The 25,178-nt window shown below is 40.9% G+C and overlaps 2 protein-coding genes across 12 annotated transcripts in view; one reads left to right on the top strand and one right to left on the bottom strand.

Moving 5' to 3' along the window:
- Positions 1 to 4,350, top strand: part of TOP2B (DNA topoisomerase II beta) — a 63,837-nt gene extending 59,487 nt beyond the window's left edge. For all 4 annotated transcript variants that reach the window (XM_027638984.1, XM_027638981.1, XM_027638982.1 and 1 more), the window contains 3 exons: positions 2,705 to 2,821; positions 3,582 to 3,679; positions 3,865 to 4,350. In XM_027638984.1, coding sequence (XP_027494785.1) covers positions 2,705 to 2,821; positions 3,582 to 3,679; positions 3,865 to 4,026 — 377 coding nt within the window. In that variant the 3' untranslated portion in view covers positions 4,027 to 4,350. The remainder of the gene's footprint in view (positions 1 to 2,704; positions 2,822 to 3,581; positions 3,680 to 3,864) is intronic.
- A 46-nt stretch (positions 4,351 to 4,396) lies between these two features.
- Positions 4,397 to 25,178, bottom strand: part of RARB (retinoic acid receptor beta) — a 328,154-nt gene continuing 307,372 nt past the window's right edge. For all 8 annotated transcript variants that reach the window (XM_027638985.1, XM_027638986.1, XM_027638989.1 and 5 more), the window contains 4 exons: positions 18,027 to 18,203; positions 10,685 to 10,889; positions 9,307 to 9,465; positions 4,397 to 5,819 (listed from right to left, as the gene is read on the bottom strand). In XM_027638985.1, coding sequence (XP_027494786.1) covers positions 5,623 to 5,819; positions 9,307 to 9,465; positions 10,685 to 10,889; positions 18,027 to 18,203 — 738 coding nt within the window. In that variant the 3' untranslated portion in view covers positions 4,397 to 5,622. The remainder of the gene's footprint in view (positions 5,820 to 9,306; positions 9,466 to 10,684; positions 10,890 to 18,026; positions 18,204 to 25,178) is intronic.

The following is a 25,178-nucleotide window of genomic DNA, read 5'->3' as shown; positions in this document are numbered from 1 at the left end:
TAGTCTCTTTGAGTCTAAGTCCATCGTCATGGACTTGGCAACAGCCTCCTCAAAATCCATTTTCTGATAATGTAATATTTCAGCCACTCACTCTCACACTGGGAAAGTCTATTGTGTGGCTGAAGCAATTGTTCCAGTTATTTGATTTTCTGTGACTTCAGAGCTTGGATGGAAAGCTGAAACATTTGTTGTGCCTTGCTATCTGTACAGCTGCATTCCCTTCTCAATGAGAAGAAATAAAAGAATAGGTATGAATTCAGCTTCTTTTTGGAGTTTGGGATGAAATCTCTTGGCTTTTGATGTTCACTAGAGAGGATGAATAGACTGCTGAGCTTGCTTTCCATGATTATTTAGAGGCCTGTGTGGTATTTAGAGGTTCTCGTGCTGTATAGTAAGCCTAAGGAAAATCTGACAAACAGCCTTACTCATGATTATAAGCAGCTGTTCACCTTGAACAGCCCAGCTGTTGAGATTCTAGCAATGAGGCGTACTCTTTGCATCAGCTGTAGGACTGATATACCAGACATGCCTGGACTTCCTGCCAAAAACTTGGGCTTCTTGAGAGCCTGTGTACATTGATTGTGCTGCAGACTTCGGTTTCGTGTCATGGTATCTAGGGGAGAGCTTGGCTGAGCTGATTGCAGTCTAGTTGCTGTCAGAGATCCTTCACACTTGTGCAGGCATTAAGTATATAATTTAAGATAGCAGATGAGAACCCCCTATATTTAGTACAGAGGGAAATAAGTGTTCTCGAAGCCTTGGAGACTATTCCTTTAGGCAACAGATAACAATTAAGAAGCTTACTGTCCCTTCAACTTGGTGTTCTGCAAGTAGACTTCAGAGTTAAACAGTGATTATAGGCTCTCTTTCAAGGGAAGAACAAAATCTAGTGTTTATGGCAGTGTGGCGTGTGTCTTTCATTCCCCATTTCCTTCTCCCAGTTCCTTGTTTACCAGTGAGCAGTCTGCTCCTTTTCTAACATTGGTTAACAAACTTGAGGACTCAGAGCCAGCTGAAGATAGTTACATCTCATGGTATATGTGCTGGGGAGTACTTGTCAATAGAGCATCCTTGGCTTGCATCTGGTATGCGGGTTTCACATGAACAGCATGAGGAACTGTGTGAGGCACTACATTTACTTGGCCAAAGCACACATAATCCTGTAGGAGAGTGTCACAACCTCAGCTCCTGATGCTGAATGTCACCTAGATCTAAAATGTATCCCTTCTACTAAGATCCTCTCGGTCACAATTTCTGCTCATCATCTTCCAGTTGATGAAACTTCTGAATCTTTCTCTTCCCTGCCCCTTAGTCTACATTTCTTACGCTGGTAAAGCTTTTTCCTGTATGAAGCATTTGCCTAATGGGACCTAAAATCATATATCTTCAGGTAGGACTTCCCCCCTCCTTTACTGATCACTAGCTACTTACTTTTGGTGATGCTTCTAGAAAGTATTTCTCCTGCTTTTAGTTGCTGTGTACTTTTTTCAGGCTTAGTGGTAGGTGTTTGCGACTGACTTAGTTTTGCTTTATGCTAATACAGGTGTTATTTCCCAGCTGAGATACCTAAAGAGACCTATTTCAAGCTGCTTTCAACTGTGGTTCCTGAGCATTGTTGCTTCCTTCCCCAAATCTTTTCTGAAATACTGCCATAACCAACACCATTGTATTCCCCATCCATGATGCCAAAGGTGATCTTATTTTTTGTGTTGGCAGGACCTGATATGTGGACTGCCCAGTAGGTATTATCATAAAAAGCTGAAAAGACATTTTGCAGTGACTCTCCAGTGGGCAGTTCAAGGCATCATAGCCAAAAAGCTTGTGGAGATGCTCTCTTGTTCTCCAAACACATTCCTCTAGCGATACTATAAATGCAAGCTTGAGTCTCACAAATGTCCACATTCCTAATATCTAGAGTTTTTACATGTGTCTATTTGAGGTATTTGTGGCTGATAAGAGTGTAGGTCAGTAGAGTATCTGAGGTTTCTGCAAAAGACTTACTCATCTGTAAGCCTATAGAACACATTATCTGATGATCTTAAGGGTCTTTTCTGACCTAAATGATTCTATGATTCTATCCCTTAACTCTCACTATGTGATCATTCCAGTGGTCGTCTTTTAAAGACAGCAAGACTAGATGTGTACCACTGAATGAAATTCTGTAAGAAATGCATGGATATGTCCCCTTCCTATTCTTTCTGCTTTTTCTGAAGTTTCTTTTGCACTGAGATTGACAGAAAACTATGTCACAGAGCCAGATGCACTATCTCCCAAACTCCTGCAGTAATCCTGGAGAAAGCTGTCTAGCAGTTGTACCACCCTGAAGGTGAAAATGTCACAAACACTTGTATCTGTAAACATTGTAATGTATCCACATATGTTCAAAGTATCCAACCTGGAGAACTTCTGCTGCTGCTTTAGCTGCTAGTAACCTGTTTTGTGATCAAAAAGATGAAAAAGTATTCAATGAAGAATGCTGGAATTTACTGAATGCACCAATATTCTCAAAGCATGACACAGGAAACTTCCTGTGTATTCCACACAGTTTTAGCATAAAAGCTGAAGTATGTTTTCCCTGAGTGCAGAAACTGCTCATCTTGTTATAATGTCTGCCATTTATGCTGTAATTGGAGTATCTAATACAATTTAATGCTTCTAACCAATATGTGAATTTAACGTATTTAGTATTTCTAACTTCTAACAGCAAAACTAGATGCGCCCCCTAAACCTAAAAGAGCTCCCAAGGCCAAGAAGGTGGAAACTGTAAACTCTGATTCAGATTCAGAATTCGGCATTCCAAAGAAGACTGCAGCACCCAAAGGTAAGAGTCACATCTGTGCTCCCTGTAGCACAAGGTTCACAATTATTACTAGAACCACACTGAGTTATTAGTAAATTGATCACAAGTAGATTACTGAGCCATGAGCCTTTTTTTGACAAATACAGTGTATTGACTTCTTGGGAAACAATGTGTGAACTTTTTTATCTAATCTTCACTGTTGGAAATGCACTTAGTAGCTCCACACCCCCCATTCCTCTTCAGTTCTACTGGATACTAGTTATTTTCTTTGATCTCATTTTTTTTTTTTCCAAGACAGTAAAATTCTGGTAAGCAGCAATTTCTGGCTTTTTAAACCAATTCTTTGGTATCCCATTTCTGAGAGTCCTCCCACCACAGCACACCAAGTGGTGTAATTGGAGGAGTCTGGAAAGGATGTGTCAGTGTTGCTGGTTGAGGTTAGAGGAAATTTACTAAATATTAAACATGAATTAATGCTGTGTAATGAGTACAGAAGGTGATCAAGGACTTGTAATACTTCAGCAGTATAGAAGTTATCTGATGTCATGAAGTCTTGAACCGAGAGCTTGAATTGTCAGGGTAACTATGAAAGAAGTATAAAAGATTTAAAACAGAAAAGATACTGTATTTTACTGCTGTTCTGAAAAAGCTTCAGTTGGATTTGAACTTTAACATGTAGATATACTAAAGTAACTTCACTAGGGTTCTTTTCAGTCTGAGGAAGTCTGAAGTTTATTAGGAAAAAAAAAAAGAAAAAGTTAACTCGTAATCTCTCATCTAGGAAAAGGTAGAGGGGCAAAGAAAAGGAAAGCATCTGGTTCAGAAAATGAAGGTGAATACAACCCTGGAAAGAAAACACCCAAGTCCACACCAAGCAAGGTAAGTTTCCTCTGTGCTCTCTTCTCCTTGTAAAAAGAACCTAATGTATTACTTTACTCCTAATATGGTAATGGGGGTGTAGGTGTGGTCAGAAATGAGGCATTAGAGAGGTTTCCTTCAATTCTGAAAATTAAAAGGGAAAACATACACAGCATCACAACTGATTTGTCTTTTCTTTTCTTAAGAAATCCAAAAAGGCTGCTTTTGACCAGGATTCTGATGTGGAAATCTTTCAGTCAGGCTTTGCCTCCGAAACTGCCCCAAAGCCACGGACGGGCCGGGCTAGGAAAGAAGTTAAATATTTTGCAGAGTCTGATGAAGATGATGATTTTGATATGTTTAATTAAGTGCCCAAAGAGCACACAAATGTTTTCCAACAAATATCTTGTGTTGTCCTTTTGTCCCCTCTGTCGCAAACTTTTGTACATTTGACTTATTTTATGTGATAATGTAATTGATGGTTTTTATTATTGTGTGTAGGCATTTTAACATTTTGTTCTTACACCTACAGTTTTATGCTCTTTTTTACTCATTGAAATGTCATGTATTTGTCTGACTGGCTTGTAGAGATGTTCTAGACAGCTGTGCTAAAGCACATTTTAATTGTCATGGTTGCAAACAGCAAACCTGCTTTTTGAAATGAAGTTTAAACATTAAAAAATGGAAAACTATCGTGTCTGTGTGTGTGTGTGGACTACAGGGACTACTTCTACACAGTTTTTAAAATAAATATATTTTATTCTTTGCCAGAAGACTCCATGGAAAAAGGTAAACAGTATATGAACATAGAAAGCATTGTTAAACAATCTCAATGTACAAACAGAGCCAGTGAAAGTACATCACAGACTTGCTAGAATATATAAAAAAAAAATTCCACTAGTGCTTTAAATGAAACCTAAGAAACTGACACTTTAAATCTATTAACCATTCTACCACAGTTTTCACTCTGCTTCATGGTGATTTAACAAGGCCAAGAAGGCAGATTCTCTCCTTGTGTTTCTGGAAGTCTTAGCTGTATTTCCCTAGCACCTGGAAGGCTGGATAACCCAGCTGATTCCTGGCAGTTGATTCTTAAAGAAATACCCTAGACTCAGCGATTCAAAAGCTGTAAATGAGTCTGCTGGTTATCATCCCATGAAGTTTCCCTAATGGCTTGTGAATAAGTAAACAAAAACATGGTAACACTGAAAAGTGTTTCTGCCTTGGAGGCTAGCACTGCTGTAGAAATGGAGCTGTTAATTGTGTAGCTAGATCACCAGCCAGCTAAGAAACCACTTCTTTAGAATTTAAAGTGACATTAACAGTGGAACAAATGACATCTGAATAACTGATCTGGCAGTTAATGCTGATACCGGTATCTCTTCTGCTGGGGCAGTGAAGTTTTGTATACTTTTTACAAGGAAGGAGATGCAAACTGAGGGCATCAAAGACAAGTTTTCATATTTAAACTCAATCAGACGGTCCTTTAAACTTCCTTCTCTGGATGTGTACAGTAGTCCATTTCGTATGTTGGTGTCTTGATCATCTTAGGTATGACAGACAAAAGGAAAGCACCAAACATCCAGTATGGAGAGTACAGCCATACATTTGTATGTACAAAGTCATCAGAAATGCAACCAGAATTTTAAGATTGAGATCTGTCTTGTCACCATGCAATATTGAATGTTCAGAGGAGAAAACAAGCTTAACTATTTTTTTGCATGAAATGGCTGATTTAAGAGTTTCAAAAGTTTGCATTTTCTATTTTAAGAGTTTAAACAGCAAGGAGTATATATATTGATACATATGAAAATTTCTTGGTCCTTGTTGAGTTTATCTATATATATATACACATATATAGATATATATTAAGTCCAGAAACTAAGCAGCAGTAAAAATGTTTTTCTTGCTTTTCATCCCTGTACATAAGGTATTAGGAATGTCTGAAGTAGCTGGAAAATGTCTTATTCCACCATAGGGGATTGACTGACACTGCTGTTATCCACTGAACTAGGTGAGATACTGGGACTGTGTTCTGCAGTATTTCCATTTGAGGTTGGTGTCAGTGGTTCATGTCCTTCAGAGTTTTCCAACATTTCCTGAATAAGAGGTGGCATGGATCCAGGAATTTCCATTTTCAATGTAATGACACGTTCTGCACCTTTAAAAAGAAAATACTTTCCATGAGTATGATTCATAAAATTTCATTTTTGTTAGCATTGCAGTAGTAATTTCAGGTTATATAATTTTAATGGCTTTCGTGTCTCCTTCTATAATTCTTGCATACAAAAGTATGTAAGTGAATTGCTTCATTCAGTACAAGAAAAAGGAGTTAGATGAGTGCACCTTAACAAATTAATTCAAAATTATTACATAGCAACTACTGCTTCAATACAGGTAAACTGGATGAGTTGCTTACTTTCATAGAAGGAACCAAAATGGCATTAAGTTATACTGAAAAATTAAATTACACTGTGATCATATAGATGTCTTTATAAAGTGGAATAACGTTTAGTTTTTGATCTATACTGGGTCAGCTAAGACTGTAGAATGGCAAAAATTCTGGCTGGTGTTAAATAGGTGAGGTGAATCCAGCAAGAGAACTACTGTGATCTAAGTCAGAGCGTGTCTTTCCCATAGAGAAAACTGTGAAATAAGATACAGAATTTAACAAATCATTACTTTATAAAAGAACAAATTCAGGCAAAAGGATACTTTTTCGGGAGGGAAGCTGATTTTCTGTATTCTTCAGGCATTTTGCCTTGTGCTAATTAGCCACCAAAGTATGCAGAAACACCAGTACTGCTCACACCTGCCTTAGCTGAAGCTGTTTGGTGTTTGGCCTTCTCACTTGTATGCAGAGGTGGTTTGCAGGTGAGTGCACACAGGATTATACAAAATTACTACATCAATCCTGACTGCTCAGCCTGTGAGCCAACAACTACTAGTTTAGGGAGAAAGAAAACCAACACAAAGTCTCATAATAGTGCCTGATGCTCCTATGATGTGTTCTTGAAAAGGACAGGCAAATGGGAGCCTGTGTGAACAGGCAGACACTGCTCTGTTCCCGCTGGCACAGCCTCCATTTTAAAAACAGCTGAGAGCCTGCCTGACACTGGGCAGGCAGCACTGAGGGAACTGTGCAGGGAGGAAGAAGTTACTGCAACCATAGGAATCCTTAAATGCCGGATGGACAAAGCTTCTCAGGAACAATAAATGCTGTTCTGGGAAAAACCTGATCTGTAAGGCAGGAGGGCTCAGCTGTGGCGATTGCCCTACACCACTAGGCAAAAGCAATGTTAATCACCATTCAGCTACTGTGTGGAGAGGACAGGAGCATTTTGAAATTACACTTCAAATAAAGTGATGTATAGCAAAGATTTGGTTCCACACTGAGGCATGAATGTGCTTTACATATTTTGATACTGATGGGAAAACCAATTTTCTTATCAGGACATCCAGCAATTTATGGCCATAAACCACAGTATTTGTGTTGCATAGGACTCTTGATCATCTTAAAATTTAATCTAATGGAGGAGGAACCTGAGCTTTTCAAACAAGAAGGCATGAAGAACCTAAAATAATTAAAGAGAAAGTAGTCTGGTTATTGAAGAACCATTCCAGAAGAGACAGCCTTTGAAAATATTCTACTTGTCCATGACTGTTGTAATGTACATGCTAGAGAGCACACTGGTCACTCCAGATTGCAAGGGAGCACTTATGTTCATGCTTTAAATGAGGAGCATCAAATCATTTACAAAGGCAATGACCAACTTTCCAAATTAATGCTGATTTAAAAGTCTCTTAAGTAACTGTTAGGAACAAAGAGACAAGCTCTGGAATGGGAAAGAAATTAATGGAGAATGATGCTGAGAGCTTCTCTGACAACCAACCATAGAGCAGTGCTGATGAACTGATTTTGGCAATCTTAAACATCTGCTTTCTGCTGTTATGTCAGGTGCAGTAAGGTGTTTGTGTGGTTATTCCAGTGCAGAGCCAGAGAAATTTTTCAGGTGTTGCAGACTTCCAATTTAATTTGGGGATAAGAGAACTCAGAAGATGAGAACTCAGAACTGCCTTGCTTCAGTCCCACAAACACTTCATCCTTTAGTTACAATACCTCCAATTCCACAGAAGAAAGCAGTTGTGTCAGGAACACCAGGATAAGGAGACATTCTCAGTCTTTTAGATTCACGCTTTCTTTGGTAATTGCTTTCAGGGATCATGTACCATCCAAAGGCATTATCATCTAATGTACATCTTTTCAAATGAAACTCAAGACATACCCGCCCCTCCAGGACATCACCATCCTTTGGTATGATTTAGTTCTACTATAAAACATTAATGATATAATTAAAGTTAAATACTTATGTCAGAATGAAAAGAAGCCTTTCTTGTGAATTGAATATAAAGACACAAGAGTAGCGTTCTTGAGGCTCTGGTGAAGAAGTAGGAAAGTGGAAATGGATTTCCCACACGCAAGAAAAGCAGAAGGAAAGGGCTCCCCTAAATATTTTTATAGCTCAGTACTGCTCTAAGTTTATTTTATAGATTCAGTTGGATGGAGCTTGCTTTACTTAAGGGTAAACTGCAAGCTTTAGATAACCTGGTAAGTGGTTCCTTTTCAGGATACTTTTACTTCCAGCTCTGGTGTTTCCCTTCCCAGTTACTTCTTTTGGTTCTAATCAATCCATTAAATTGCTCGCTTGTTTTTATAAACATACCTATAACTTAATCTTTTAACTTGGATATGTATTGTTTAAAGTGGAACAGTTTATGTTTGAATGTAAAGGAAGTCTATTTAGTTGAATGAATTGACTACTGGGTTTTTTTTTCCCTGAAGTTTTCCCCCAAAACATATGAAATGAAATCAGGAATCTTTTCAAAAGCGTTAAGTCCAACCTATAGCTGTGCAGGTACCTGTACATACAAGCTTGTGTGCTTGCTTATCTAGCAGGGGTAGCAAATCTGTTGTGGAACTGCATCAGCCACTATAAAAATAAGGATTGTTGCGCTTTACCCTCTGTGTTCAGATTGTGAATAACGCACACTTGTGCTTTAGAGAATGTATGTGACAGCACTTAGACTGTGTGTGTTTCACAGGATCAATCAATCACATACAAGACTACACAAAACGTTAGATCCACATTTAGGCATGGTTAGTTCGGATTAGGGGGTTGAATCTTCAAAATCCTGGATCAAATCAGTTCTAAATCTTCAATACCTCAAACCACAGTTTAGGGGAATTTTGGTTGCACAAGTGTTTTCTGCACTCTGTAACCAAACTTTTTTTTAGAAAGCCACTAGCGATACAAAGTGCATGTGGATCCAAACCCCCCTGTAAACATTAATAAAGGTTTCATTCATGGTTTTATCTTAAAATGACTAACAAAGAGTTCATGCTAATGATTTGGTAACCTACTTACACCTACAACATCATTTTCACTGTCAGTTGAAGAACATAGCACCATGTATGTTTCAAGTAGAACCAATGTAAAGGCAAGAGTTACAAAAAAGAGACAGGAAGAGAAATGTCACAAGGACCTGTCTCAGTCGTAGTAAAAAAAAATAGCAACCCAGGTCTCTAGGACAGTTTCCTTTGAAATGCAAGGGGGCCACTCCTGCTGAGTTATTAGGAGGCACTGTACCTTTTGCACTGATGCTACGAAGATCTGTGATTTTCATTAAGATCTTTGGGAACATATGAGGCTTGTTGGGTCGTCTCTTTCGGATATAAATTTTCAGTGCTTCAAGCAAGGGTTCCTGAAGCTTATCCACTTTCATTGGTTCTTCAAGGTCCTGGCGATCTGTAGAAAAGTGTCATATCACTCATTTGATTTTAAGTATTTATTTTTTTAAACAAACTGGAAATCACAGAAGCTCGTCCATGTTCTTGATTAGAACTCCACTTAACAACCTACACTCTGCAGTGAGCATTCCGTAGGAAAAGGATAAACTTTTCTGAAACAAGAATTACCAGTTTGCTCTTGTACCTTCCTCTCCAAGAGGAAAACACCCTGCTGCAAACAATATTTTGGAATTAATTCTGTATGTGTTTGATAAACTGATAAGTTACCCAGGTATACATAGAGATTACAGCTAATTTTTGTTATCACTGCTACAATAAAGTGAGTTACCATCTGGCATCAGCAGATGGCAGTGCTGGCTTGAGTGACAACAAACGTCCCCCCCTAAACCAGGATGCACCAGTCACATATCACTGACATCTTGGAGCCCATCAATGCTTTTGATGGGTTACAGTTAGAGACACATAAAATTGAAATGATTTTGTACTAAAGGGCCGCTGCCAACAAAGTGGGTTTTTTTAAACCTTCACTAGTAGCACCCAGTTTGTATTTCAACAAAATGGCGCAACTAGACAAGGTGTGCTTCTATTGCTAGTCCAGATTTTGCAAAGGAGGAGAGAGACCAGGTGGCTAAACTAACAGAAACTTACAGAGGATTTTGAAAATTACCTGAGACTTCGCTTTTTGTATTTTAAAATCATGATTTTTTTTGAGCTGTAATCAGCCCCAGTTTGGAAGTGTAATACATTTTTTTTCTAAAGAAAGTTATCACCAACGACATCCATGTAAATGTAACTAACGCAAAGGCATACAATTATATTTATGAGTAAAAGCTGTGTTATTGGGCATCTTGCTCTAAGAAAGCTCATTCATACAGGTACCCACATACCACTTAGCAAAAAATGCAGCATGACCAGGTGAACTCCAGAAGTCCCTTCCAACCCCAGCCATTCTGTGAGATACCTCAGTGTCCTTTGTCAGGCAAATAATAGGACTGGTTGCTTCACAGAATGATTCAATTCATTTTTTTAAGGTATCAATAACGAAACAAAAAACTATCACCAGCAGAAAACCAGCCTTTAGCATTAATTAGCTTATATAATATGTTACAAATATATATACATGTTTAAGTAAAGGAAAGCAAAACGTGTAAAACATATATGAAGATCTTATCATGTCTGTCCTTTTCAAATGCATCTGAGTTTATGCTGTACGATACCTCCACAGATTAAGCAGATGGCACTAAGGAGACCCGTTTCTGTATCATCCATTTCCAAAGGCAGGAGCTGATTGGCAAAGGTGAACACGAGATCAGTCAGCGGGCCAAATCCGGCATTGTGCATCTGAGTTCGGTTTAGGGTAAGGCCATCTGAAAAGGTCATGGTGTCTTGTTCTGGTGTGTATCTTGTGCAAATTCTAAGGATCTGTGGAAGGATAAAACAGAAAAATGAAATCTGAAGAATTTAATCCATTTTTTGTTTTAATCCAATTTTTGTTGCATTTTCTTGATGCGGCGAATGACTCCAGGGAACTGCAGTACTTGGTCACGTCAAAACAGTCTGAAATCAAACACCAGTTTGTTCAGTTCTGGTAGCACAAAACTTGTCTGGTACAATTTAAATATACTCTATAGAGTATGGATATTTTTTAGTAACAGAAATTTAAGAACAGAAATTTCCCCCTAGTTATGAAATAACCAAAACTTCATTGCAATTCTCACCCCTCAGGTCACTAACATTACCATAACATGCACCTAAACAGCTCTTTAATTAGTCTGCCGCTTGCACCTAATTATAAAATGCTACTGCACTGCTGATCTGATCCAACAAGATCTTAAAAGTATCTCACCTCTTAGAACACAGGTATATCTCATCAATTTTGGGGACCAGTTTTTCATGACAGTGCTTCTCTGGGTTGTGTCCTTGGCAAGGACAATGTTGCTTTGTGGTGAGTGTGGACAGCTGTGAGCTGCCAAAAGAGGCAAAACATAACTTGTGCTTTGGGTGCCTTTCCCTCTTCTGTGAGAGCAGACAGGCAAACACTGCTGTGGGAACACCACCCCATCCGAGCGCTTCCTGGAGAGCTGTGCAAAACCTTCCATCTCCCCAGCAGCTGCAGGTACAGTCTCTTTGGAGCACTGCTTGCCTTGTCAGCCTGGGAACTCACACCTGAGCAGATTATCAAATTTTGAACCTCCCAATGGCAGTGCACAGGACTATGGGCAGCCCAGCCAGAGGAGCTGGCCCAGCTTTTCTTCTTTCATAGTGGTTGTTACTTCCATGTGCTGTAGCACCAAACCTCCTCACCAGCCTACTGGCCTCCAGCCCTCCTGCAGGCTCTGGTACTTCCCCCTCTGGAGCCCTGAGCAGTGGCACACCCTGCCTACCTGCTGCAAAGCCTATCTTCCCACTGCTGACAGTGCCATCCGTTCCTGTGCAAGCCCAGGCAGTGTTGGTTTTGGCAAGTTTGCTTGTATGCCAACAAGCACCCAGTGCTGACCCCAGATGAAAGAGCGTTTGAGGGGAGGATGGGGATTCACACCTCTAACTGGACACGGGAGGAATGCAAAACACATGAATAAAACACCGAGGATGCTCTGCATTTTGTTAGTAAATGCCTCTGGGGTAACTGCAGCGCCAAGAGTGCTGTCACAGCGGAGGTGGCAGCGTGGCCAGAGAGAGTGAGTGCCTGCAGACACTGCTTTTGCCTCTTGGAGCAAACCCAGGATGTGTCCTGTGATAGACTCTTTACAGCATGGGATCATTTGTACAGCTGCAATTAATGAACACTGCCTTAAGGATCAAATAAAAGAGATGGCCATCATGTTGACATATTTCTGTTATATATATATCAATGCTTAATGTTTAAAACAATCAGAGGTGGGAGAAGGCTTATCCCTAAACTAAACTAAACTAAAACCTTTCTGAAATCTAGCTGATTAGCTGAGCTAAGACTACAGCTGTGTTTTTTCAGGGCTTGACTGTATTTATTTCCCATACAGCCATCCTACTTGGTTTTAAAGATTCAACAAAAAAGATTTACATGAATGTAAGTGAGCACTGGGAGAACTTAATTATTCCTATAGCCGCCGAGGCTCTGAGTCAGAGGCCCCAGCACTTGGCAGCTGACCAGTCTGGGCTTGGTTCTCCCACTTTCATCTTTGCCTGGCAACACCGCTCCAAATAAGCAGGGAGGAGAATGAGGAGCACATTGTCTGTAAGAAACCTATAGGGAAGCTTGTATTTCTCTTCTTTGGTTCCTTGGTAAGGGTGTACTTCCACAGAAGGATCTTCAACTATTTTCTATCCCAGCAATAATCTTGTCCACATTGTGGGTACACACTGAATCACTGAAACTCTATGTGGTTTCACATAATTTCCTTACCCCTGAATTAGAGTAAGTTCTTGACATTACTTAAATCAATGACCAAGAGAGGCACAAACACAGAGCACTTGAATTCTTCAGTGACCACAAATTCCCCACTAATATAAGTAATCTTAAAAGGCTGCTGGTTGCTCCAAAGGTTTTATATAATAGTCAATGTGTATTTCAGTATCATTAGCAAAAATTAACATTATAAAGCAAGGCACCCTGTCAATAAGAGGCAGCATGTTTACCACATTTGGCACTGCCAGTAACCTCTGGCTGTGCTCTCTCTTGAAGTTCACTGCGGGTTGCCCTTTTAAATCATTAAAAGATTGTATAGCAAGAAGAAATATTGAGAATATATTGTTTTCAAGAAAAGAGAGGATTGAAAACTGCGTATTTATTGTGAAAACCAAGATTACTTGTTTTCCTTCTCTAATGGCATGAAAGAGAAACTGAAGTGCGTCTCTTCCTATCTGAGGCCTGCACGTACAGTAGCTGCCTTCCAGTAAGGGTGTGTGGCTGGCAGTGATCAAGTATCCAGCTTCTGGAAGAACAAGGAACTTCTTACCTGGTACTGATTTTCCCTCAGCTTGGCCAGGGGGAAAGGCAGCCCTTTTTATTCCAATGCTATTTTAATTGGTGAGCCTTAGCAACAAGAGCTTCTCCCCTCCATACCCTCAGGACTCCCAGCCCAACAAATTAGTAGAGCAGGACTTGGAGCTAAACTGGGCAATGCCGTGGTGTTTTCTGAAGGCTGTCTGCAGCTTTCCCGGCAGCTGCCCAAGCAGGGCTGGCAAATACAGATCCTCCAGATCATCCCTCAGACGGCAAGTCTGGACACCAGCTGCCAGCCCTGCACTGCCCAGAGACTCACAGCCTAGAGGGACTGGAGTGCCCTGGAGTGGTGATCCCAAACAACCCAGAGGCCCAGTGTATGCCTCCCACCATACAACAGGCTGCTGGCTCCCTTGCAGCCAAGCTCTCTGTGCTTGTCTCCTAGTGCCATAAGCCCCACTTCTTTTGGGGGTGTATGCCATGGGGGCTCAGCAAAGAGCTACCAGATCACTGCCTCCCCAGGGCTAATGCAGAGAAAGACTTCCAGGCTGGATCCTCATCAGGAATGAATTTGGGGTTAGGTTATTCAGTCTTGAGCCAGCCTCTGTGCGCATGCACAGAAAGGGACCTCAAGCCTTGCAAAATTTATCATTATAACATGGAGATCCCATGGCATTTAGCTACTTCAGGCTCAGGCAGCAAGTAGGACAGGTTTTTGCAAAAGGCAGAGTTCAGGCCTTTGTACCCCAAATCCTTTGTACCCTGAGTGGCTCTGCTGGGCACTGGCACAGCTGAAGATCAACTATGTGTTTTCAGCAATGCACTTAGCTTGACTGCAGCAATTGGGTCTCAGGTTTCCCCTGCATTCCTTTGACATTATCCCACAACACGCTGTTATTAAACTCTAAGACAGATCATTTGGAATGGTGTTTTTCTTTTTTTTTTTTTTTAAATTGTGTTCTTCATCAAAATCTGCGAAATGCCGTGGATATTGCTGATTCGCTGCTAAACTGTTCTTGGGCAAACTTCCAGTGTCAAAGTGAAGCTGATTTCAAACTCATATTCACTGAAGAACATATGGGAAACATCAGCACTTCAGAATAAGAAAGCACGGTATCTTTCTCCATTTTAAACTGAACTCCTAATGTCCTCAATGTTGTTTAGATTTTGTAACAAAGCCAAGTATTTTAGTTGTCACTCTGCTCTCAAATGCCACTTGCAGCCATAAATATGGTTCTTCCTTGTGATTAAAGGATTCTTTGTTTTAAGGAATATTTAGATATTAAAGCATTAGGGGTTCCTGTGAGCCAGCTGTAAAGTGCAAAGCAAAAACCCTACCAGAGGCACAAAACCAAAGTCACCCAGAAAGCTGCATTTACAAAATTGTTGCTACCACAGAATTGTTACTCATTTTAAACAGATCAAGTTAGGCAAGCAAGCTGGGCCTTTTTTTTTTTTTTTTTAAGAAATTCTGTTGTTAGACATTAGCTGCCTTAGCTGGCTGGGACAGTTCCCTGAGAGGAGAAAAATAGGCAGGTGACTGAAAAAATGATGCCCCATGGTGCTGCCAAACCCCATGAGCACAGGTTGTTCTGCACACATAAATGCCTTCCTAACATTAACACATAGAGTTTTACAATAGAAAGCAAGAATAACATCATTAAGGATTAGCATTCAAGGACTTCTCCAGTTTTCATCCATTGAATTTAAGACAGGCCCTGGACCCTTTCCACCTTCATTTTGCCAGAGCTCAGTGAGGCTGGGGATACTTGACTGCTGCTGGGCCAGTGTACCAGCAGACAGAAGCACTCGCTTTTACGAGGGTTACTGACTGAATTTTAGTAATATTTATCCCTGAAACTTTTGGAACCAGAGCAGATATAAATTCCACGATCCTCAACTGGCGCCTCCAGCTGCCTTGCAAACCTTGATGTTATTTCCCTTCCAGAGTTTTTGTTTGTTTGTATATAAAACAATTCTTTGGCACATACCCAGCAGAGTTGACTGAGCTTCTGGCACCATTTCCCTTGTCAGCCTGTTTAAGAGGGGCTTAAGCATCCACAGCCACAGGAAAAAACTGAGCGGTGCCCTCAGCACAGTCTGTAAATGCTTAAGACTTCCCATAGCTGGTGCTTAAGGGCAGGTGGACAGTGAAACCAAGGTTCTACTGGCAGGGAAGCCTGGCCACCCTACCTGGGAGCCCCACGCTGATCCTCCTGTGTGCCACAGCTCTTGGAACATGCCCAGGGAATTGCACAGCATCAGGATCATGAGTGCACACTGGTGAGGCACATGGCCCTGCTTGGCAGTGCTCACACAGCAGCCCACAGGCCAACAATGGAAGCGGGTGCTCATGCAGCAGGAGGGGAAACAGCACTCGCTCTGCCTCTCAAGGCACAACCAAATGAAACATTTGAAACACTCATAACTAGGACAACTGGCTTGTTGGGGGGAAAATATGTGCTATTAAAACACTGCTCCAGTACTGAAGTTTAGCTTAAATAAAGATAGAGAGAGGCATTACAATTCTGATTATGCACAGGTGATGCGGGTTTAATGGATACAGCATTTCACAGGCAGCGTACGCAGTACACATTACTGTGTCATGGTAATTATCCCATTTTCTTTTTAAGCAGCACATAAAATAGACACATAAAGTTTACATAAACGTCACACAGGAAACTTAGGACTATTTGCAGCAACCATGTCGAATCTATTCCTGTTTTTGTAAAAGCCTCAGCTCCTCCCTGCTGTGGGCAGCTATGGCGCTCGCTATGCCCTGCTCATTCAGATGTGTCACCTTCTCTGGCTTCGTGAAAAATAAAAAGGAGAACAAGCAGGTGATCAGGAGTGACAGGTCTCAATAAAGTTTATACCTAGAGCTTGAAGGTTGCCACATGGTCACAAAGTAAAAGGGGTGAATTGTATTGAAGAATCAACCTTTTCTATCCATTAATTAGTTGAAATAAAGTCATTGTTTATCACCTGCTTCATTCTCTTTTCTGGCAATTAGGCTTTTATTTAATCACTTTGATCAAAGGCTGTGAAGTGCCTTTATCGAGGCACTTCAGATAAAATCCCTAACAGAAAGGCTCTCCTCAATATTTGGTACTGCCCAGCTAGTGCTGGGGATGGAAGCACTGAGTGGAGCTGCTAAGGTGCAAGAGGGGCTGTGCACGCTCCCAGGGCAAGCTCCCACTACTCATCCCAAAAAGAGCACAAGGACCTTGCAGGATCCTGAGCAATTACAGAATTAGGGTATTTTTTTTCCAGCAGCTATGGAGCCAGGGCATGGCACAAGCAAACAGAGGGTAGCAGCTTCAAGGCTGAAGTTTTAGGGGTCAAGAGTTTAGATGTGCAGATTCTTGCTATATCTTGGCTCTTCCCTACCTTTTTGGGGTAGTTTCTGTATTAACTATTTGTTACTGGTTACAACAAAGCACAAAGCTCTTCCTTTCCCCTGCCTCTGGCAGAATACACTCAGATTATTGATTACCATCTGCCTTTTGGTGTAAGGGGAACCTTTTGGTGTAACAGTGTCTGATCAGGGCAGAGTTGGCGATACAGTGCAATTGGTAACGAATGGCCCTGCCCCACAGAGGGACCACTCTCATTAACAGTGAGATGGTCAAGTCTGAATGAGCACCTGGATAACAAGAACAACAAGAAGTGACTCTCAAGCATGGCAGGGCAACCTCTACCTTCCCTTTTTCTATAGGCCAAACAACAATATCCTTTCCCCTCTCCTACCCCTCTTCCTCCTTCATCAATGTCCTCTCTTGATGCGATTCTTCCAAACAGTTTTTGACAAAAAAAGAGGAAAAGGTCACAGCAGTTAACATCCACCTCAATATGATCCTGTTTGAAGCAATGCACTTTAAAAACTTCCAAGATCAATTACTTCAACTTCAAATTCTGTAGTTTAAACTCCTGTGTCATGCCAAAAATGTATCTACAGTAGCCATCCTACAATGGGCTTCTTGGCTAGCCAAGCTTGACTTAATGAAGACCTGAAGGTTTGTGGTCAGAAGGAAACATACAAAATAAGTTTACATTGAAAATACTGTTTTGTGAAAGTTATTGCTACAACCAATAATAAGAAGCATATTCACCACTAAAAGCCTGAAGACCTCTAGGGTCTTGATAAGGAAATGCTGAGATCTTGGAGGGCTTCTCTGAAGGTCAGTGTGACAGAAACAACTGGAGACAAAGGGAGAGGAAGACAGATTGCCTTGACATAGCGGCAAGGCAAGGTCTGGAGAAAAAAATCCCAGCTCACCTGCACAGTTTCCTCCTGCAGGTTGTATGTTTGCCTATTTAAAATTAAATTACATTTAGCTGAGCCTATTACAGTGGCCACTTTCACAGTTGTCTGCAGCACTGGCATGCTGGCACAAGTTACTGCCGTGTACCACAACATGCCCTTTTTACTGAGACTCGTGAACTGTAAGGACTTATTTTGAAAAGCAATTTCATCCCATATAATACACCTCTGTAGGTGTGCTAGAGTCCACTCCTGACTACCTGGTAAGTTCAATTTTGCAACCATAAGGCCTGGGTAGTATTTGGCCCCTTATCCCTGTCAATTACAGTAAAAAGAAGAATAGTAGGAGAACAATGATGTTAAAAATACTTACCAGTATGTCCAGGCAGGCTGCTTTAAGTAGAGTTATTTGGTCTGCAATGGTCAAACTTGTAAAGCCTGGCAATCGCTTTGCAAATTCCACTATTTTAATAATGCACTTTGTTGCAAGTTCACTGAATTTGTCCCAAAGCCCGAGGTCCAGTCGAACTCGATGATCTGCACTGGAGTTCTGTAAAGACAGACAGAAGGCACCATAAATCAACATGTCCCTTTCAGTAAATGGTTTTCAAGGGAAGGAAACAACAACCAAGTTTTCCTTCCAGAAGTACTTTCTATTAACATTCCAGGCATTTTCTGCAGCTTGCTGTTGGGATGTTGGTGGTTTTAAACTTGGATTAATAGCCTGAAAATTCCTTGGATATTTCTCTGTTACTTATGATTGCAGAGGTCATCTGTACATGGAATACAAACGAACTTAAACATTTCCAAATGCCACCATCATTATTCTTCCTTGCCATTATATAATAAGTGCATTGAGAAAGACAATTTACAGTTGTACCCCAGAAAATATAAATGAACAGTGGAAGAAGAATATCGGGTCCCCATCTGAAAAAAGCAGCACAATATTCGGAACACAGTTTCACATACTTAAGGTCTTACCAAATTAGTTCTACTTAATTTATCTGCTCTGTGGCTCTGCAACAGCTTTCTGAAGCTATGGTCTCCCATGACTTACAGAGCATTTCTTTACTCGATGTTAAGAAAAACCCCATGTGTGCTGACGAATGCTATATGCTTATTTGATGGTGCATCTGACACTGTTTTGAAGTGTTACAAGGACATTCCAGCGGCATCTTTCAGAGACTGTTTCTATATATCCACCTATCGCAATCAAAAAGCTTGCTAGGATGCATAGCAAACTTGTGTTAAGTTTGTGATTAAACTCACGTTTTCATACATTCAGAATAACCACTTAACCCTTGAAAAAGCTGAATGTGTCAGCCAAGAACCAGCTGACTCAAAAGCTGCTGTGACCCATTTGACATTAGCTCAACAACAGCCAGTGTCATGAAGAGACCTGGTGAGTTGATCCAGATCCACCCACGATTCCCACAGAATGACAAGGAACAGGTAACAACGGAGCTCTGAAATACCCAAAGCTCCTCTCCTCCTGCCCTTGCGTGCAGCATATTCCCATTTTGCCAGCATCTGATCCAACGCTGTTTAGGATGCAGCCAGCATGATGATGTCCCCTTTCCCTATTTCACGAGGTACCAAGTTTAGTGTACATTGCAGCTGCCTTCAGCTTCTGGGTAATCTCCTCTTCATTGCAAGAGGAGTTTGACCTGTAAAAATATGCTGGTAACAAATCTGAAAAAGGTGTGGAGCTGCAGCCACAGAAAACCAAAGGCAGTTTCTCCCTTCCACCTCTTATCTGCCCTTGTTGACTAACCACAAAAGAGAGGCATCATGAAAAAAAGGCTCCCCTACTCCAAATAGGTGCTTGAGGCAGGCAAAGGAAAATCCCCTCAGACAGTGGTTTTCTCCCCAGCTGCTGACAAAGCTGATATGATCAGCTGCCTCAGTCTTAGCTGGTTGAAGTTAAAATGTTAAATTAACTTTAAAATTAAAGTTAAATGAGCAGAGTCTCAACCTAAAAGTCTAACAGACATGGCAGATTAAATAGCCATCAAAAAGCATTCAATTTACACAGATCACACTTCCTTGGAGGAAACATCTCCAGTGAGCCTGCTACTATCACTACTGATGGGGAGGACATCCACCTCCTTGGAAACCAGGGAAGCCATCATCTTGTCAGCTTTCTTCGGTTCACAGGAAGGACACAGGGCTGGAAGAGGTTGATGAGGGGATGTGGAGTGAGCTCAGTTTGTCTGTGAAGCTCTGGATCCCCTCCTAGTGCTGCCTTCACAAGACGACACCACCACCATCGGGTGCAAAGATGAAAGTCCTGACAGGCCCCCAATGCACTGCCAGCCCAACATTCCCTCCAATTTGGAACAGGGCAGAGATTCAAGCCAGTAATATTTACATTATGCCCTAATTGCAAAAAATATATGCTAATCATACTGAACAGTTCAAAGCAGAATACATGTTCTTTCCTGTTACCCCTCTTTTTAAGGGATAATAAATTAATTTCATCATTTCTATTTGAATTTTTATTCTGGGAATGTCCTCTATTTTGTTTTGGTTTTTTTTAAATGACAGAAGGAAAAATAGAAGAAAATGTCTTTATAATGCTAAACCTAAAGAATTGCCTTCAAAATGGTCCAAAACTAATGGGTTAACAGTCATTGTAATGCCCTTTGAAACATTTCTTTTGGCTACTGGAGTATGCATCCCTCAGATTTATTTTATTTCATCCTCAAGGACCTTGGTGAAATACAGTACATTGGAGGAAAAATAAGATCAAGATGTGCAGTCATTCAGGCTGTAATTAAATTTAATAGGCAGTTTATCCAGTTCATAGAAAGATGGCATAGCAGAGAGCTACACAAAGCAGAGCCTAAAGCAGGAAATCATTTTACAATAGGGTATCCATCTGGAAAAAAAGACGTTGCATGAAACCAGCAAGTGTGAACGAAATCTTCATCAGTATCATATGAGGTTACTTTATCATGCTGCAGTGCTGGAGATGGGAAGTTTGACATGTCTTCTATTAAGAGTAATGCACAGCCATCTTAACAAATGTAAATCTAACTCACTATTATGCAAACTGAAGAGAAGGGGCAGTTAATAAAATATAAAATATAAAATATAAAATTCAAAATAACCAGATGTTTTATTATGCCGGGTGCCAGATCCCTCAGCGTTGGAGCTAATGTGGTTTACACATTATCTTTGACATGCTACAAATGCAAAGAGTTTTAACATTCTATCTGTTAACAAACATCAATGCAAGTGTCACAGAAAAAAAATGAATTTTTAGCAACATTTCTCAATATCTAAACCCCAAAACTAACTAAAAATCAATGTAGAGGTTGAACAATAAAACACAGGGTTAAAACAATGCACAATAGAAACTCTGATTAAATTTGCCTGGGGATCTCCTCTATCCATGCTGTGAAAAAGATGCAGATGCTATGACTTTTCCTGAATATTTTACTGAAGCAGTTTTTTGAGTGTCTTTTCCAGGAACAGTCTCGCATGTTTTTCAGGCCTATGCACCAGCGCACATATGGTGGAACAATACTGTAATACACCCTAGTGGCATCTTTATCAGTGGAAAAGCCCAACCTTGCTATGAAATCCAATTAAACAGCCATTTTTGCCACATAAATTGATCCCATTTTTTCCATCATTTTTGTTTTTTCATTGCAGGCTGCTCTATCTCCACATTAACGATACGGGATGAGGTACTCGTGGAAACATACACAGTAGCAGAATCCCTACTGTCTTTAAAATCCACTTTACAAAGGAAACAAGGCTCACAGGGGCACTCTGCCCTAATCAAGAACACTCTCGATGCCTCTTTAGTAAAAGCAGCAATGCACTCCAGCTCCAGCAAGTTCACTGAGGACCACAGCACATGTTCCTGCTCAGTCCCAGCATCAGGAGATATATCTATATATAGATATATAGGTTTAGATATATATTCCTCTGCAATGGCACAGAACAATAGTCATGTAACTTTCAACCCCAGCACTTACAAAGGACCAAATGCTGCCAAGATGTGAAACCTCCTCACTTCCAGCAACCCAGATGAACCCGCAGCAAGGGTCTGCAGAGCCAAAATTATTTTCTGTTTTATCCTCCCTGTATCACGAGGCTGGATGTAACACAGCTGTAGACTTACAAATAATACCAGTCTCAAGGGACAAGCACTGTAGTTACACTCAATTATACAATAAAGTATGACATCTCCAGAGAAATTACTACGGCACTCTCTCTTACCTGGATGACAGTAATAAAACAGATCTATTTATGATGGACTCTTGGAATCCGTTACATTTAAACAGCTTGCTGATTCTCACCATTGGCAGAACTATGCTTGTCGCTGCCCAACGAATGCAACTGTTAAATCAAATGACCCAGGGAATTTAATATGAGTGCTATTCTCCCATTATTTTAAGTAGACTTCTATTAACTATGCAAAGTATGGTAATTATTACAGATAGGGACAATTTTTCTTTTTAAAGAGCAGATGGATATAAAAAAACATAATTGCAAATGCTTCTCCAAAACCATTTTTTAACAGGTAAAAATACACAGTGGGGGTGGGGGGAGGAAATCACCACGTAACCTTTCCCTCTGGAAAACTCAGGCTGCAGTACTCAAGAGCGAGAGGAGCCAGATACGCAAGCCAAACATCTGAATAGATTTTTTTTTTTATTGTATCTCTGTAAGGTCTTCTTTACTTCACACTCTTATACTTAAAATTCTTTGCTCTTTTTACCAACAAACAAAATCTTGTTTTAAAACAGTCTCACATAGCCAAAGGCACACAGAAGCCACGCTTGCAGAACAGTTTCTTCCATCCACCGTTTCTACCAGTACGCAAGTGCAAAGCTAATGAAATTCAAGGGAATACACGTTGGTTCAATACACTCACTTCTCACCCCTCGCTTAGAGAATTAAATTAAAAACTCTAAGGTTATAAAAGCAATCTGTGTGTGAGAGTGCCATGTTTCATGACTGACAGCCTGTAGAACTGGGCATAAAAGCAGGACTGGTGGCAACTTTCTACCTGTACTAGATTGTTACTATCAAGAAAAGCAGAGTGGTATAGGTTTCTAGCTCCCCTTGGACTCAACATTTAGAAAAAGGGCTGTGTGCTCCTTTTTATTTGACTTCTGGTCTCTATTTCAAGTGTCTCAGATTATTGCCAGAGTGCTGCCATTTGATCAGCAGCTAGTGCTGTTGTCCAAGCACCAAAACTGTGCTCCTCTGACCAGCACACACACCTTCCACATTCCAGATTCTCCTATATCCTCAACTGCTGCAGAAAGACTTCTTCGCTGCTCCTGGGTTGATGGGCAGCTGGAGGTGAAGATAACCCTCAGTCCAGCCCCAGTGGTACTCTGTTCCTGCCACATCTGGGCAGAGACAGCATAAAAATGAATTACCATTGAATTCCTACCTAAAAAGTTGGAGTGGTCACCAGAGCTTAGCTAGATGAGAGATTCAAATGCCCTGCATTGCATACAGAGATTATCAGAATGCAGTAAGAAGACAGTATCTAGCACCACCTCTACTAGTTTTGATGTAGCTTTTGAAGGAAGTTGCATCATTCTCAAAGATTCAATCTAAGCCAAAAATAACTCTTCCAGTGTAATTTTGTTATTGAAACTTCTATGGCACCAAACCATGACGAAGCTGGAGGGACTTCAGTCACGTACAGCAGTCTACAGTTGTAGCCTTCCAACAGACCAATGCTAAAACACGAAATCTCTTTCCTCGGGCTGTCTGATCTGGCCTGAGATACGAATGACCAATATCCAGCCTCAGAGAGAGTGTGGTCAGGTCATGGCTACTTGTGCTCCATAGACAGACCAGATTCATCCGTTCACTACTGAGATCCAGGTGCTGTCAGTAAGGGCTCTGAAATTCCAACAGGGACACAGAACTCACCATGGGGGTCACAAGGAACCTACGGATGAATGCATCAGTGGTGGGTGTGATATGCAACAAGACTCGCTCCAATTTCATCCACTTGTATCATTTCAAGAGCTAAAATGTTAATGATACTTAAGCATCCAATACCTAACACAAGCACAGAGGTGCCCAGGTTTATCTTTCATCCCTCCAGGATCTTTGGCAATTACCAGTATGCAGTACCATCACATCAGCTGCAGTGCACTCTGCTAACTCAGAGAGAACACGTAAGCACATAACAACACATTCCTGCTGGGAAGTACACTGCTGGTTACTCTGGGATAACCAGGCCACTTGCAGGGCAGCCTGGGAGCAATAAACTCTGGCACATGTACCAGCCTGGCTACATGTCCCAGCTGCAGACATACAATCACATCTCCTACACAGTATAAACTCACTGTCTTAGAACTGGAAAGAATTTCATACTTACTCAGAGGCACCCTTGGATTTGCAGGAGTGTGACAGCCTGTTTGGAAGATTGGGAAGATTCTTCACTCCAAGACAAGGATGCAACAGCACATGCTGAGAGGAGGGGTGGAGGGCATTAAGCCAGGAATTTCTTTGAAGACACACTGCGAGTCCCACTGTCTCCAGCTTTGCCTTCAGTTATGTCACCAGCTGGCTGCTTCCAAGCTTCCAGCCTCACACGCTGCACTAGTCCCTGTGGGTCTGCCTGTGCAATATTTACCAGCACGCCTACACTGACTGCTTTGACTACATCCCACCCAAGCAGGACGAGGACCAGAGAAGCATGCAGAGGACAGGCACCTTCTCCAGTGCTAACCAGTTTACATTGGTCTCATAATTAAATGTGAAAAATGTTTTTGAAAATACTTTCAGCAACATGAAAAATACACTTTTTTTTCTAACATCACACCATATGTGTTTGCTATTCTTGCACTTAAATACAAAGTCTTACACTTAGACCTGAGAGTTTTGAGCCTTGCACTTTGTTTTGTAAATAGATGAGTATGCTACAAAACAGCATCCTGCTTGCTAAAAAAGTGAATATTGATGCCACACAGAGATTTGTCTACATCACTCTGAGAAATTTAATGTTTGTTTCAGTAGCAGAAAATTTACTCAAAGCCTCTGGGGCTTGGTTCCACATCTTCAGCTGGGGCTGAAGGGCAAGGACCATGGAGGCAGGTGTCTCCTTGCCCCAGGCATGCCACTCCTGAACTCCTGCTCTCGGCAATGAGAGAACATGCTTGACTACTTCAGAACCTTCTGCACATCCCTCTGAAACAGCCAGTGCTGCTGCAACCCACAGCAAGACCAGATCCAGTAAAGTCATTCCTCCACTGGTAAGGCTCTAAACATGACCTAGTAGATACTTTTTAGCATCTCTTTTATTACTGCATTTACAAATTTGACACTGAATTTTCTCTGAAATCAGTAATTATCACTGAACTTCCCTGAACTTAGCAACATAGATACATGTAGAAAAGAAATGGTTTCCCTGACTCATCTCTGGATTACTGAACTTCTTGATAGGGTGAGCTGATTTTTTGTTTCTAAAAGCACCAGAAGTTTTTGCTGCTTTGTAGTATTTTGGTAGACTGAGAAAGGATGTGTAATTTTTGGGGTT

Source organism: Corapipo altera, unplaced genomic scaffold, assembly GCF_003945725.1.
Source record: "Corapipo altera isolate COAL_440 unplaced genomic scaffold, ASM394572v1 44, whole genome shotgun sequence".
NCBI lineage: Eukaryota > Metazoa > Chordata > Aves > Passeriformes > Pipridae > Corapipo > Corapipo altera.
The sequence above is the reverse complement of the archived record's forward strand: the minus strand, read 5'-3'. Positions and strand labels throughout refer to the sequence as shown.